General features: G+C 31.9%; 1 protein-coding gene and 1 pseudogene across 2 annotated transcripts; both read left to right on the forward strand.

Moving 5' to 3' along the window:
- The first annotated feature begins 2,134 nt into the window (after positions 1–2,134).
- LOC107469418 (1,4-dihydroxy-2-naphthoyl-CoA synthase, peroxisomal-like) lies at positions 2,135–3,563 on the forward strand (annotated as a pseudogene).
- A 4,045-nt stretch (positions 3,564–7,608) lies between these two features.
- LOC107469429 (RING-H2 finger protein ATL66) lies at positions 7,609–11,818 on the forward strand. Of its 2 annotated transcripts, XR_008003780.1 has the most exons (4): positions 7,609–8,239; positions 10,068–10,191; positions 10,274–10,587; positions 11,312–11,818. XR_008003780.1 is itself a non-coding variant. In XM_052255121.1 (1 exon), exon 1 carries the CDS (start codon positions 7,710–7,712, stop codon positions 8,235–8,237), a length of 528 nt encoding a protein of 175 aa, XP_052111081.1. In that variant the 5' UTR covers positions 7,609–7,709; the 3' UTR covers positions 8,238–8,912. The 2 variants fall into 2 exon arrangements, 1 of the variants encoding a protein (XP_052111081.1); XM_052255121.1 differs by lacking the exons at positions 10,068–10,191; positions 10,274–10,587; positions 11,312–11,818 and having other exon boundaries at positions 7,609–8,912.
- The last annotated feature ends 1,806 nt before the right edge of the window (positions 11,819–13,624 follow it).

Consider the following 13,624-nt stretch of genomic DNA (forward strand, 5'->3'; position numbering starts at 1 on the left):
TCAGGAGTTGTTAATGCATTATAGAGCAGTGACTTTTTGCTTGTTTTAAAATCCAGTGATCTAGTGATCCACTTGTTTGATCATGGCTTCTTTGAGTATGCCTTCTGTTTTAGAACAGAACAAAGATGATAACAACAACAAGAACAATAGTATAAACAACAAGTTTTTGCTTCCAAGAAAGCCTATAAGTTTATGCATTATTTGCATTCCCTCAAAGTTGAATAATTGAACTTATTATATATAGCATCAAGAACTTTAGCACTAAATGTTTTCTGATTAGGTAAGGTAGCAATAGTTGACTTTTTCAATGGTAGCGAGAATTTCAGGCAAACAAATTGAGGCAAAACACTGCTTGACAACCAAATCCAATGATTCTGAGGATTCTTTAACTGATGGGAGCAGAAGTAACCTTTTGGAAGTTAACGGTTAGTGTTTTTTGGTGCTCTCTATAATTCTTAAGTCTTTTGGGGCTTCCATGTTATTCCACTCAAGCATTTACCAGTGGTGTCACTATTTTCACTATTTTCAAGTTTCAGAAGTAGATCACCATGAAAGACAAGGAGAAGAAGCTCAGCAGAAAGGATTGTCCCTCACTGATGGAGATAAGGTATAATTTTTTATATTAAATATAATTTTAAAGAGTCTAATAACTAACTAGAGAAACAGTTTCTGATAGTCAATTTCAATCAATTTCACTTTACTATTTCTTTTGGATTGCTTACTTGAAAAATTGAGGCCACATGCTTTTAATTATTTTTTCTTTATTTGTTTGTTTGGATCTTTAATTTCGAGTAGCTGTGCTATGATTTATGATCTATTCCACTCTCGGTTTCTTTTGATGCTGTTTTTCTTTCTCCAAGTTTTTTAATTGTTCATTCTGTGAGTTGTCGAGCTGGGTCAATTCGGTTTTTTTGTGTCTAAGGTTTAGCAACTATGCATTTTAGCTTCCTCTGCATTTCTATTCTTGGATGTGCATAAGAATTTCGTTTCCATTTGATACTTGGTATAAGATTATATTTGGAGCTCAAGACAAAAAGGACTCACAGGTTCATAGTTTTTAAGATTGAGGAGAATAAGAAGCAAGTCATTGTGGAGAAGCTTGGTGAGCCAGCTCAAGGCTACAAAAATTTCGCTGCTTGCCTCCCTCTTAATGAGTGTCGCTATGCTAAATATGATTTTGAGTTCTTGACCGAAGGCAATGTCCCTAAGAGCAGGATTTTCTTCATTGCTTGGTAATTAGATGTTTGCTTGTTTGTTTGTTCATATGCCTGCTGGTTGCTTTTACTATTGATTGATATTAATTTGATTTTTGTGTGTCTGTGTCTTTGTGATATTAATTTGATTTTCTAGTTATAAATTAATCTCTAAACAGTTGCATTACTTGTTCCAATTTTTCTTGCGTACTACTTGAATAGCATGATGAGGTTCAAAATTTTAAATTTCTTAACCCTGTGCTTTTCTTCTTTTTCACAGTTTTGTACATGAATATGATCCCTAGTAACTTTACGATGAGATTAAATACGAATCAGCAACTTTCACCGGAGTTGGATCTCTTCATGAAACAGAGGCTCCAAAATTATGAGTTAAGACGAAAGAAACTTGGCACTCAAATTGGACAGACTAAGTTCCCCTTATGTAATACTCCAAAGTTAGGTCATCTTCTTCTTGCACTAAAACTATTCGATGAATTGCCTTACTCACCTGTCAAACAAAATTTCTGCTAACCTACGTGTTTACTCCCTAACAAGTTGCATATCAAAATAATTAATTAAATTGATGTGTTTATCTGAATTATTTCACATTAAATACCAAACTCATATGACATATATAATAGGCCATGGATTTCTTATATATTGACTTAGAAATTATTTATTTATTGTTTTCACTTTTCAGAAGCACACACTCTTTTTTGGCGCGAAGTCAACAGTAACTGTGCCGTTATAGTAACTCTCTTTCCCCTTATCAGCTTATCTTATCCAAAAATTCGGTATGAAATCTTCCAATCTACTCTCTCCCTTTAATTTCAATAAAAGTTAGGGGAGAAAAGAAAAAAGCACCAATGCTTTATGCTTCCCTTCATTCGTGCATAACTAAGTAACTAATCATAACTTTTATCTCTCACAAAAAAGCTTCAATGGCAGAGAAGAAGAACGTGCTTGTACTTGACACTGTGACCAGGAGACTCGCCTCCATAGTCAACCACCTTGGTGCTTCTTCTCAATCTGATCACCCTTCTCTTCATCCCCACAACCAACTCCAACTTAGCCTCTGTGACTCTTCAAATTCTTGAAATTATAGCTACGAACGTGTTCACGGTGATGTTCCCTCCCACGACATCGTTTGGAGGGTCATCACTTCTGATGTTGACTCCGACAAGGAGTTCACTGACATCATCTACGAGAAGGCTGTTGGGGAAGGCATAGCCAAGGTTTGAGTTTCAGCTTTTAACTTTTTCAAGTTCATTTTTATTTTGAATTTTTGTGATTGGGTGAGTGTGGTTGCAGATTAGTATTAATAGGCCTGAGAGAAGGAATGTCTTTCGACCCAATACAGTTAAAGAACTTATTTGTGCTTTCAATGATGCCAGCCATGATAGTTCTATTGGGGTTGTCATTCTTACTGGTTAGGTATGCCTCCTCCCTACTCCAGTGTTTTTTATAAATTCTGTAAATTGATGCATTGACCTCAAAAATTAAGGTTAATTGAGATGGATTTAGGCCAAATGGTTGGGGTTGATGCCCCTTTTGACTAGAATTTAATTTTGATATACTATTATCCAATCAAATATACTCTTAGAGTCGGATGATCATTCAAGTGATTGGTGTTAAAATGAGTTTAATTGAATGTCAGTGTATTGCATCAAATTAAATCATTCCTTGATTATTTTAAACATGATGCTTCCAGTGAAAAGGACATTTGGCCATGTTGTTGTCACTTTGACATGAATGGAATATTCACATTTTATGTGCAAACTAGTGTGAACTTGATTGATGTTGATTTGCCTATTTATTTTGTAGGGGACCAAGGCATTTTGTAGTGGTGGTGACCAAGCTTTGAGGACAGCAGATGGTTATTTTGATAATGAAGATATTGGTAGCCTTAATGTGTTGGACTTGCAGGTTTATTGATTGTTGGCATCTTTTTATGAGGCAATTATTAGTGTTATTATGCCAATATATAAGATTAGTATGATTCTTGATCCTAGTGTTGTTGAATCTTACGATGAGATTGTATTTCCTGAACCGTCTGAGAGTTTTCTGGCGTGTGTGCAGAATCATCCTGCTGTTGTTGTGCTTAGGCTTCCTGTTGTTTTGAATTTGCCTAATGCAGGTGAGTTCTTTCAAATGTTCTTTTTCATTCCACATTCTGTGAAGAACCCTTTAATTACTTTATTTTTGTTCTGATCTCTGTTTGCTTTTGTTGTTCTCTCTGTTTTTCTATGTTTTGATTCTTTGGCATAGATCGATTTACTCCAATTCTAATTTGGATTTTAATTCTATTTCAGTCAGGAGATGTCAAGATTAACTTTCAATGTGGAGCTTGATGCTGCTAATGTAACTTAGTTATTTATTAATATTTTAGATTATCCTATCTTTAAGTTCTAAGTGTAATTTGTGACATTTATGTAACATTGGGATGGTCATCTTATTTTTTTTGGGTATTTTTTTATTAAGACAATGAGATATTGGCCAATGATGTTGAAAAATAACATCCAATTTTATAGGTATCATGTAATGAATATTATGTTTATTTATGTGATTGTTGGCTTTCTTTTTTCAATTTACAGTGTTTGATGGAGTAAATTTAGAAAACAAATTTAAAGTATTCATTTTGCAATGAAAATATCTAAAAAAATTCTATTTTATCTTACTGACGGATTTACAGACGAATTTTCTGTCTGTAATCAGAACGTGGGATGATTTTTCAAAGTTCAAATTACAAACGAAAAATCCGTCGAAAAATTCGTCTGTAATTACAAACGAAAAATCTGTCGAAAAATCTGTCTGTAATTACAGACAGAAAATCCTCGAAAAGTTCATCGCCTTTGGGAAATTGATAGAAAATTTACAGAGGAAAAATCCGTCGGTAACTGCTAAAAATCCGTCTGTAATTTTCCGACAGAAAAAATTCGTCGGTAAATAATTTTCGACGGGGCTTTTATAGAGGGACAAAATCCGTCGGTAACCAAAAATCCGTTTATAATAAAGACTAAATCCGTCTATAAATCTGTCTGTATTAATCCATTTTTTAGTTGTGTAAGTAACTTTGAGTGATTGGTATTATTAAGGTTATGAGTAATTTAAGCATGAAATCTTAGATAGATTAAGTAACTGAGTGAATGGTATTATTAAGGTTATAACACACAAGTAATTTAAGCTTGAAATTTTTTAGACTAAAATTGATGATAACATGTTATGTTTTATATATAGAAAAATATATGGAACCAACTCCTAATTAGTCAATAATAAAATAACTTAATTAATTACAATTATATTAATAATTAATTTTAAATTTTTTAAAATTAAAATTTAAAAAATTTAAAATTAATTAAGTAAACCTAATTAAAACCTATAAAAACCTTCCTCTTTTCTCTCACATTAACCTACCCACCTCCAATAATTACACACACAAACCCCTCTCTCTCACCGTCAGGCCTTCTCCACCTTTCCACCGTGACCCACTCCTCTTCTAACACCGCTTTGAGTAAGAATTGAAATATCAGATTTCAATCCACAGGCGGATTTCAATTTTAGTTGACAACACCAGAACAATGTGGGAGAGTAGCGTAACAACTGAAACACCCTCCTTCTCAACTCCATAAATATGATCACTCTCACCGCCACCGCCATGTGCGGCATGGCAGCCGCAAGTGGCGCAGTGGGCGGTGCTCTAGTTTTGGCTCTGAAACTATCCTCTGCGCTTCTGTTTTCTACAGCCACGATAATGGTGGTCATCATGAAAAAGATCCAGCTGTCACAATTTGTAGAGGAGCAACGCAATGCCACGAGAACAAAATTGTCTCCAAGAATGCTTCTTTGGTTTTGTTCTCAAGTTCCTTCACCATTTTTGAGATTGCAAACTACACTCTTGATCTTAGTCAATAGGAATAGTGGAACACAAATTGTCTCTGAACAATTACAGAAATATAAAAAAATATTCATTTAATAAGAAAAAAAATTTTCTAATACTTAACAAAAGAAATATCCATTTATATTTTAGCAAAAATAATTAAATATCTATAAAGTTTAAAAAAATATGAAATTCTTAAAGAAATAGAGACATTCATTTACAATACAAAAAAATTCAAAAAATATATAAAAAAAACATCCATTTAGTATGTATGAAAAAGAAACATTCTGATATTTAGTAGAAAAAACATCTATATATATAAACTTATTTTTATTAAGATGAATTTTGAGATCCAACCCATTAAAAAGTTAGCAGAATTGACTGAAACTCCTCTTAATTCCTAGCAGAATTGTTTATATATTGACCATAACATGCTTGAAGAATTAAGAATTTTTTATATATTTAAATATTTTGAAGTTCTCTTTTGTTGGATTATGAGTTCATAACAATTTTGACAAAAACTAAAACACTGCTATAGAAAATAAGAAATTACACTTAATAAAACTGAAAATAAAATATCTTCTGCGCATCAAGTACAACGGAGTGTGTAGAGTATGCGTTTGAACACTTTGATTGTTTTTATTTCTTTTTATATTGCAATAAGCTCCACTATAAGTATTGAGCTCCACTACAATTTCATGCATCTTAATCTTAAATTTATTAACTTTATATTACAATGAATTAAAATAGTTATGTCAATGACTTAAATTTACGTCCAACAAATAAGATCTAAAATATTTTTTTTATGAAATTTGACATCAATTTTATTATCTGATAAATTTAGATGTTTTAAAGAATATTATATGCTATTTTTTATCTTTTCTATAAAAATATAATAAATATTTCAATGTGTATTTGATGATATAATTTTATTAGTAAAAAATAATATGCTATATATAATTTTTTTCCAAAAAAAAAAAGGATAAAACTTTTCAATTATACATACTTAATTATTGCCGTTTTGTGGATTTGTCCTTTCTGTATAGGCGATCTTAGCTTATAAACATTTTTTTTTATTTTGTTTGCTGAAACTTTCATAACTGATAGTAAATAGCTAGTAATAGTAATAAAAACTATCTTAGATTTGTTAAAGAATAAACAGAAAATTAAATTCATAGAAAAATTATATATTGTGTTGGTCCAAAAGAAAATGAAATTTGAACCTTAAATAAATAATATCCTTCATCTTATATTAGGTGGGTCAAACACTCGAACGTTTTGGCTTCAATTTTTTCAATATTTCTTTCATTTTTTATTATGGATATATCTGATTTGAATTCAATTTAATTAGTTCAGGCCATCCTAATCTTCTTTATGTACACGAGTACATCTGAAAATTGGGCGAACCTATAATCAAAGTCAAAACTCACGTCCAAATTGCTCTAATTCAAAGTTCAAACCATTTAAGTTTTAAGATATTTCTCTGTATATAGTAACCTCTCAACCAACAACACGGTATGCTTTATATCCTTTAACTATAAGCCTCCCCATCACTTCAACTTAAATGTAAGATCTCATCAGATTCTTACATTCAATCACATTGCCTTCAGGATTGCAACGGTTCCCTGTTCCCGTAATACGCAACGATAACTAATCTTAATTCTAACTTTCTACTTGCAAAACGTTATGAAGATTAAAATAACTCACCAATGCCGTATATTAAATATTAATATTAATTCAATTAATTATTCATATAAAATATATATTTAATATATAAAATGGTATATAAATATAAAATAATGGTAAAAACTGAGGTGCAATCGACTTTATGTAAAGTTGATAATCGAAAACTGTTAAATGAAAATTTAATCAAATCAATCAAATTATGTAACGACTCTCAATTATCAACTTCACGTGAATTTAATTGTATTTAAGGTTCTACCTAAAATAATTACATACCTCAAAAAAAAAAAAAATCGTCTCTAGCCCGCTATATCATCGCCTATAATAACGTTCATAAGTCTAACTCGTTAACATCATGACCAATACTTGTTGTGTTGTCTTTTTGTTATTTTTTTCTCCTTCTCCCTCAAAATTTAAAATAAAAAAGGACTAGAATAAAGTAGAGTGAAAAAAAATAAATTTAAGTGTAATTAATAATTAAAAATTATTAAATGATAATTTAGTTAAACGTATAAAGTTATTTAACAGACTCTCAATTATTAATATCACATAAAATTTATTCCACTTGAGTTTTTATCCTAAAACAAATGCTTTTAAGTTTTAATTTTTTTAAAATAAAAAATAATTATCTTTTTTATTTATGAAAATTTATAATATTAAAAAATTATTATGTTAAAAAAATTATTATATAAATTTATTAATATTCTAAACTTCTATATTTTAGTAAAAAGCAAAAAATAGTGTCCAAATGATAATGATGACATGACACGCGCCATGTTGGCGAATGGAGGAGAATACCAAACTTAACTATAAATAACGTTATCTCCTCATTTGAAATTCCCACACCTTTCTATTTCTCACACTTGCTTCTAACTTCACTTCCACTTCCTCTCCGTTCTGATGCTCCACCACTCTCGTTGCATCTCTCTTACGCCACTCGCCGCCGCCACGACACCATGTCAACACAACACGATTCTCGCTCTATAAACTGGCACTACACTGAGCTAGATGACAAAGACCTTGAAATCCGTGGCAAAACACTCTTCTTCGTCATCGTTCTCTTCTCCATTATACTCCTCACCACTGTCTTCTTCCTCTACACGCGCTGGGTCTGCCGCTACAACCACCACCACCGCTCCTCCGCCGCCCACGCGCGCCACGCGCCGCAGTCATCACTTCCTTCCCAGGGTCTTGACCAGGCGTCCATAAAGAAACTTCCGATCATCCTCCATCAGGCGCCAGCGGAGCCCCACGGCGGCGCGTGGGAGGAGACGGAGTGTTGCATCTGCCTGGGCGAGTTCGTCGACGGCGAGAAGCTGAAGGTTCTTCCGGCGTGTGAACACTATTTCCATTGTGAATGCGTTGATAAGTGGCTAATGCAACATTCTAGTTGCCCACTTTGTAGGGCTTCACTCAAACTTGAATCTTCGTTACCAAAGATTTTGATTCAAGAACCTCCCATTAGAATTGACATCCAATTTTAATGGTAATTATTACACTTAGATAATTATTTACTTTGTTTTTAGTAAATAGTCAAATCCGTCCTTAACATCTTATTCATTTTTTAAATTGATCAATGAACTATCTTTTTTAATTAAATTTATTTTTTAAAAATTTTCAAGTATTTTAAATAAGTTGCATTAATCTTTTCATCATTTCTTGATTCTAATTAACAATTAATATGATAAGTTTATAAAATTAGATCAATATCTCAAAATTTTATTAATTTGAGATTAATTTGATCTTTTCAAATTTATCATGTTAGTAGCGACTAAGTATTTGCTATGGTTAATGTAGTGTTACTTAAAGTGTCACATAAACAAATTTTGGATATCGTAATTAATGTAAGTGATTGAAGGATTAATGTCACAAATTTAAAATCTTTCAAAAACAAATTTAAATAAAAAAATCTTTCAAAAATCAATTTAAAACACGAATATTTTTTTAAGGACGAATTTAACTATTTTTTTCTTCTTTACCTTCAAGTTTCTTTCTTGGGGTATTTATTTTACTATTTAATAAATAGGTTAATAAGAAAAAAAATCACAAGTATTTACGTGATTTTTTTTTCTTCTTTCTTTTGGATGGTGTCAAATGTAAATGATTGTAAAAAGTTGTTATAGATGTATAATGGTGAACAATACAGTTTGCTTAGCACATACATTATTTTATTTTATTTTTTCCCTGGTTGTGGTATAAACTATGGAGTATTTTTTCAAATGAATACTTTTTTCAACGCATATTTTTTTTTAACAACAATATACAATTATGAATTATAATATCAGTAAAAAATAATTATTTATACTCACTACTAATCAGTCACATAAAAAATATTTTAATTAGATGATATTGTAAAGTTAATAGGTTGATGCATTACTAAATTTTGAGGACTTTTTATTTCAACACCAAAATGATTTCTTCTAACCATTAAATGATGTTGAGTATCCAATTAGCATGAACTTTCAGATGCTCTTTGATACATCACTCTTTTTGGAAAACGTTGTTTCTGGGCATGCTAGACAATTGCACATGACATTGGCCGCGTCCATGGCAATAATTTTGTTCATAATAATAATTATTATAATTTTGATTTCTTGGTTTTGAGTCTATGTTCCCACGTTGGATGATGCAAGAGCTAGGGTCCAAAAAAGGTCACATGATATCTGGTTTTGGTGCCACTTGTGCCATTAAAGGCTACAAGATGTTGCACTTCTGAGTCAGCTATGGTTTGGTCTACTAGGATACGTGGTCCTGCTTCTATGTTGTTATGTTAGTGGGCATTTTACAAAGATTTTTTTTTCTAGAATTGTAAGATTGGGATTTGGCAACCTTAAAATAGATGTATGAACTCTTTTGTTTTCTTTAATTTGTTGTGTGGAGTCATCGCCAAAGGTAACAGCAACTCCCAACCCAACCAGCTTCTTCCATTTCTTGTTTGGTACAAGGGGTGATATGGAGTTCCATGTCACAAATTGAAAGTTTATAATTTTTAATATGCTCACCTGTTTCATTCATTTGACTATGTTTGAGTTGATAAGTTAATTGATAATATGGAGTGGAATAAAATAGAGTTATAAAAAATACAGGTAATATAATATCAAAAATATTATGCACGTATTAAAAATTAATTATTATGTATTTATTAAATACAAATATTATTTAATTTATTTTTATTAGTATGTATTTTAAAATATTACGTTTCATATTTATTTAATTTTAGTTTTAATTTTATACTAATTTTTTTAGTTAATTATATTTTTTAATTATACATGATTATTCAAATAAATATTAAATATTATTAAACACTACAACAGGAGCGGAGCATAGCGGCGGAAAATTGGGAGCCTTTCATCTTGCCGCTGCAAAACAAGGCTGCAGAAGAAGGATCCCTTCGTGTGCCGCAACATCAACTGCGATTGCATCAAAAAACGCCGTTAGGTGAGGATCTAATCACCCTTCAATTTCTGTTTTACCCCTTTTTATCTTATAACCTTTAATTGATTCTTCCCTAAATTTGCAGAAACTCGTGAAGAGTCCTTAGTAGCGCGAAACACTACCGTCGCTGCTCTACCGTGCCACTGGTGTCGATCCATCGCCATCAATATTTTGCCTCATCCACAGTTCCTGAAACCCATACTCCTTCAGTCAAGGTGTGCGAAATTCCTAACTTCTGCTCTACCTTGCGCCTCTGTTTGGGTTGTCAAGTCGCACGGCTGCCTTCCGTGCTTCTCCCACCGGCGTTAAAATTTTCCATCTCCTTGATCGTGCGTGAAACTGTTACACCATCATCCACCATGCAAAGGCAAAGCTATCACGACCTCTCCCCTATCACTGGTTCGTTCTGACACTTTGATCTTTCCTTCTTGTTTTCATTCTTGGTTCAAAATTTTGAAAAAGAATTTATCTATATCTTCCATTAAATGTGGTTAACTGATGATGTTTAGAGTTAGGGATTTGAAGGTACCACTTTTTTTATTTAATGGGCGCCTTGTATTGAAAGTGATAGTTAGAGTAGATAACTGAAAAAAATGGTCATTATCATTATTAGAGGAATGAATTGTTCATGGATCGTGCTTCCTATTTTTGGAATTGAAATCAGTAAACAAGAGGGACTTAGGTGTGTGTATAGGTAAAAAAAGAAAAAAAAAACGCTAAGGTGTTCATGTTGATCTCTATTATACCCTTGGTATGTTACTAGCAACTATGTTCTGCTTCTGAGCTTGGAATTGCGGAGATTGTTCGGTTTAATAGTTGTTGATCTAATGATGTGTGTTAAGGGAATTACTTACAAATTTTGATGCTGATTGTTGCTATTTTCTAGTCATTGTGCTTATTCTGCTATTGCTTATTTCCTTTTATAATGGTTGACATTCTATGAAACAGATGCTCTATTTTGGTTATTTTATATAAATAACTTTTGAGACCAATTTTTTTATTCATATTTGTGAGTTCTTTTACTGTGATGAAAGTGATACAATTAATCATCATGTTTGGCGTGTTCTTGACATGAGATGGACCCATCAACAAAATGATTGTATTTGCTAATTGGTATCTGTAGGAAAGAATTGAGGAGATTGAGCAACAGGATGAGTCTTCTAGAGTGTTGTCTCAAAATGATTCAATTGCTCAGGTTTTCGAAAAAGAGAAACCGAGTAGAGTATGTGGTGTGGGTTTCGGACCGATTCCTAGTCAACTCTTTAGTCCGAATTCACATGCACCAGACAATGGAGTCCAACTATAAGAGACACAAAGGAAGCTGCTTGAACTATAGGCAGAGCTGGCAGGCGAGAAGTTGAAGAGGAAGGCGATAGAGGATGAGGCAGCAGCAGAGAAGAAAAAGAAGCATGTGATGGAGAGTGCTCTAATTTATCTATTTCAACGGTAGGGTGAGGAGCTGTCACCAGACATCGCTGCAGGGATGAGATCCGTGGAATGATAGAGTGAAAATTAGTATATTAGGATTGGAGATATTTTGGATTGAAGCAAACATTTTTTTTGAATTAGACTATGCAACTCTTTGCACGAGATTTGTTTTCTTCGTATTTTTATGAATATATTATTTTGTTTTGCAGATAATTTTTTTTGTTTTTGATACAAGTTTAGATTCTAAAGTTGAAAATATTAACTCTTAAAATAATAAAAAATTTAAAAGCAAAAAAGATTTGGTTAGTTCTATAATATTTTCAAAAAATTGTACGATCTTTTTAGAGAAACCTAAATTTTCTTTTTTTATATTTTTCTTAAATTAGAGGCGGTTTTAAACCGTCGAAAAGTGTTTCAAAGTTTGAAAAATCTGAACGATATTGCGGCGGTTTGCAACCGCCAGTAACTGTGTCCGAAACCATCTCATCGGTTTGCGACAGTTTTAATACCGTCGCCAAATAAGCATCAATTTGAAAACGTCAGAGTAAATAGTGGCGGTTTTAGAACCGCCAGTAAACATGCTAAAAATCTTGTCACTCGCCGCGAAATAGTGGTTTAGCGGCGGTTATACCAGTGGTTACTGGAAACCGCCGCCAAACCTAATCCCCGCGCCCATAACCATGGCTGTCTAGTGAGTCATCGGCCTTTGATTTTGCGGCGATTTAAAACCGCCGCTAATCGGATAAAACTGCCGGTATTTTACATCTCCTTTGTAGTGAAACATCTATGAATAAAAAAAATAAAAACTAGAAAATCATAACATATCTTCTTTATTTATAACTATATGATATCTAATGATTTAATTATGATCGAAATTTTTTATTTAATCAATCACTTAATAGTTGAATCAATGATTCGTTAATCCAATATTCTAACTGAATTAATTACTGGTATTAAATTTTGATAACTCTGAGATTATGTTTAAAACCTTTAGTTAAAAAATAAAATATTTATTATCTTAATTAATTTCACATAAGTGTTAATTTTGGAAATTAGAAATGAATTATGTTGTATTCAAATTGATGATCATCTGATCTCGTCTTTAGAACATAGAATTTTAAAGCTAGCTTCAAATTAGCAATGTTCCATAAACGTGTTTATCAATAAACTACCACAGAATTAACTATAAAATTCAATAGACAAAAATAACCATAAAGACATTTTTTTTTAAGAAAAGGAAAAAATTTCTAAGACTCAGTGAGTATAGACGATTGATTTATTTGTATATATGTGTTTAAAGATAAAAGACCAAGGAAAGATTAAGTGAAATAAAAATATTCTCTTCATCGTGTAAAATTGTAGAAGCATCTAATGCTTGCGGATGTAATTGTTTTGGTAGGATGATGATGTATCAATGGGTACGTAGGAAAGTAAAAATATGTTTCAATTATGTTGGAATTTTAGATGTTATCTCTTTTTTTTTAATTTAAGTGATTATTGTTAAACCACTCTTCCATCGTAGTTCATGACAACAATAAAGATGTTTCACGACTTACAAATTCAGCCCAACAGAATACACAAATTCAATTATAATTTTAGTCTTTATTATTTTATTTTATCTTATCTTTATCGTTATCTTATCTTTATTTACTTTTATCTTTCATAGGCCAATGATTTATATATACTCAGTTTTACCTTTATTGTTTACAATTTTAATTAATCAACAATCAATAAAATTTCTTCATCTTTTCTTTTCTTTCATTATTCTTTCACAATTTTATTATCTTTGTGTACTCTTTATGTACTCTTCCCGTTCTATTATGGTATCAGAGCTCCTCTTGAACTCTGCTGACATCCATGGATAAACCAACCAATTCAGATCTTAAAACCCCTTCAACCTCCTCTCCTACTATGAATAATCAACCTCCCTACTCTGTCCTAAGTCAAGGAGAAAGGACACACCAACAACTTCATTCAGAGCCTCTTTTGGACCTTTCGTCAGCCCCAA

The sequence above is a fragment of the Arachis duranensis genome, chromosome 10 (genome assembly GCF_000817695.3).
Source record: "Arachis duranensis cultivar V14167 chromosome 10, aradu.V14167.gnm2.J7QH, whole genome shotgun sequence".
In the NCBI taxonomy this organism is placed as follows: domain Eukaryota; kingdom Viridiplantae; phylum Streptophyta; class Magnoliopsida; order Fabales; family Fabaceae; genus Arachis; species Arachis duranensis.

Coding starts and splice junctions, on each gene's coding strand:
- LOC107469429 (XM_052255121.1), top strand. CDS start 7,710: ATGTCAACACAACACGATTCTCGCTCTATAAACTGGCACTACACTGAG.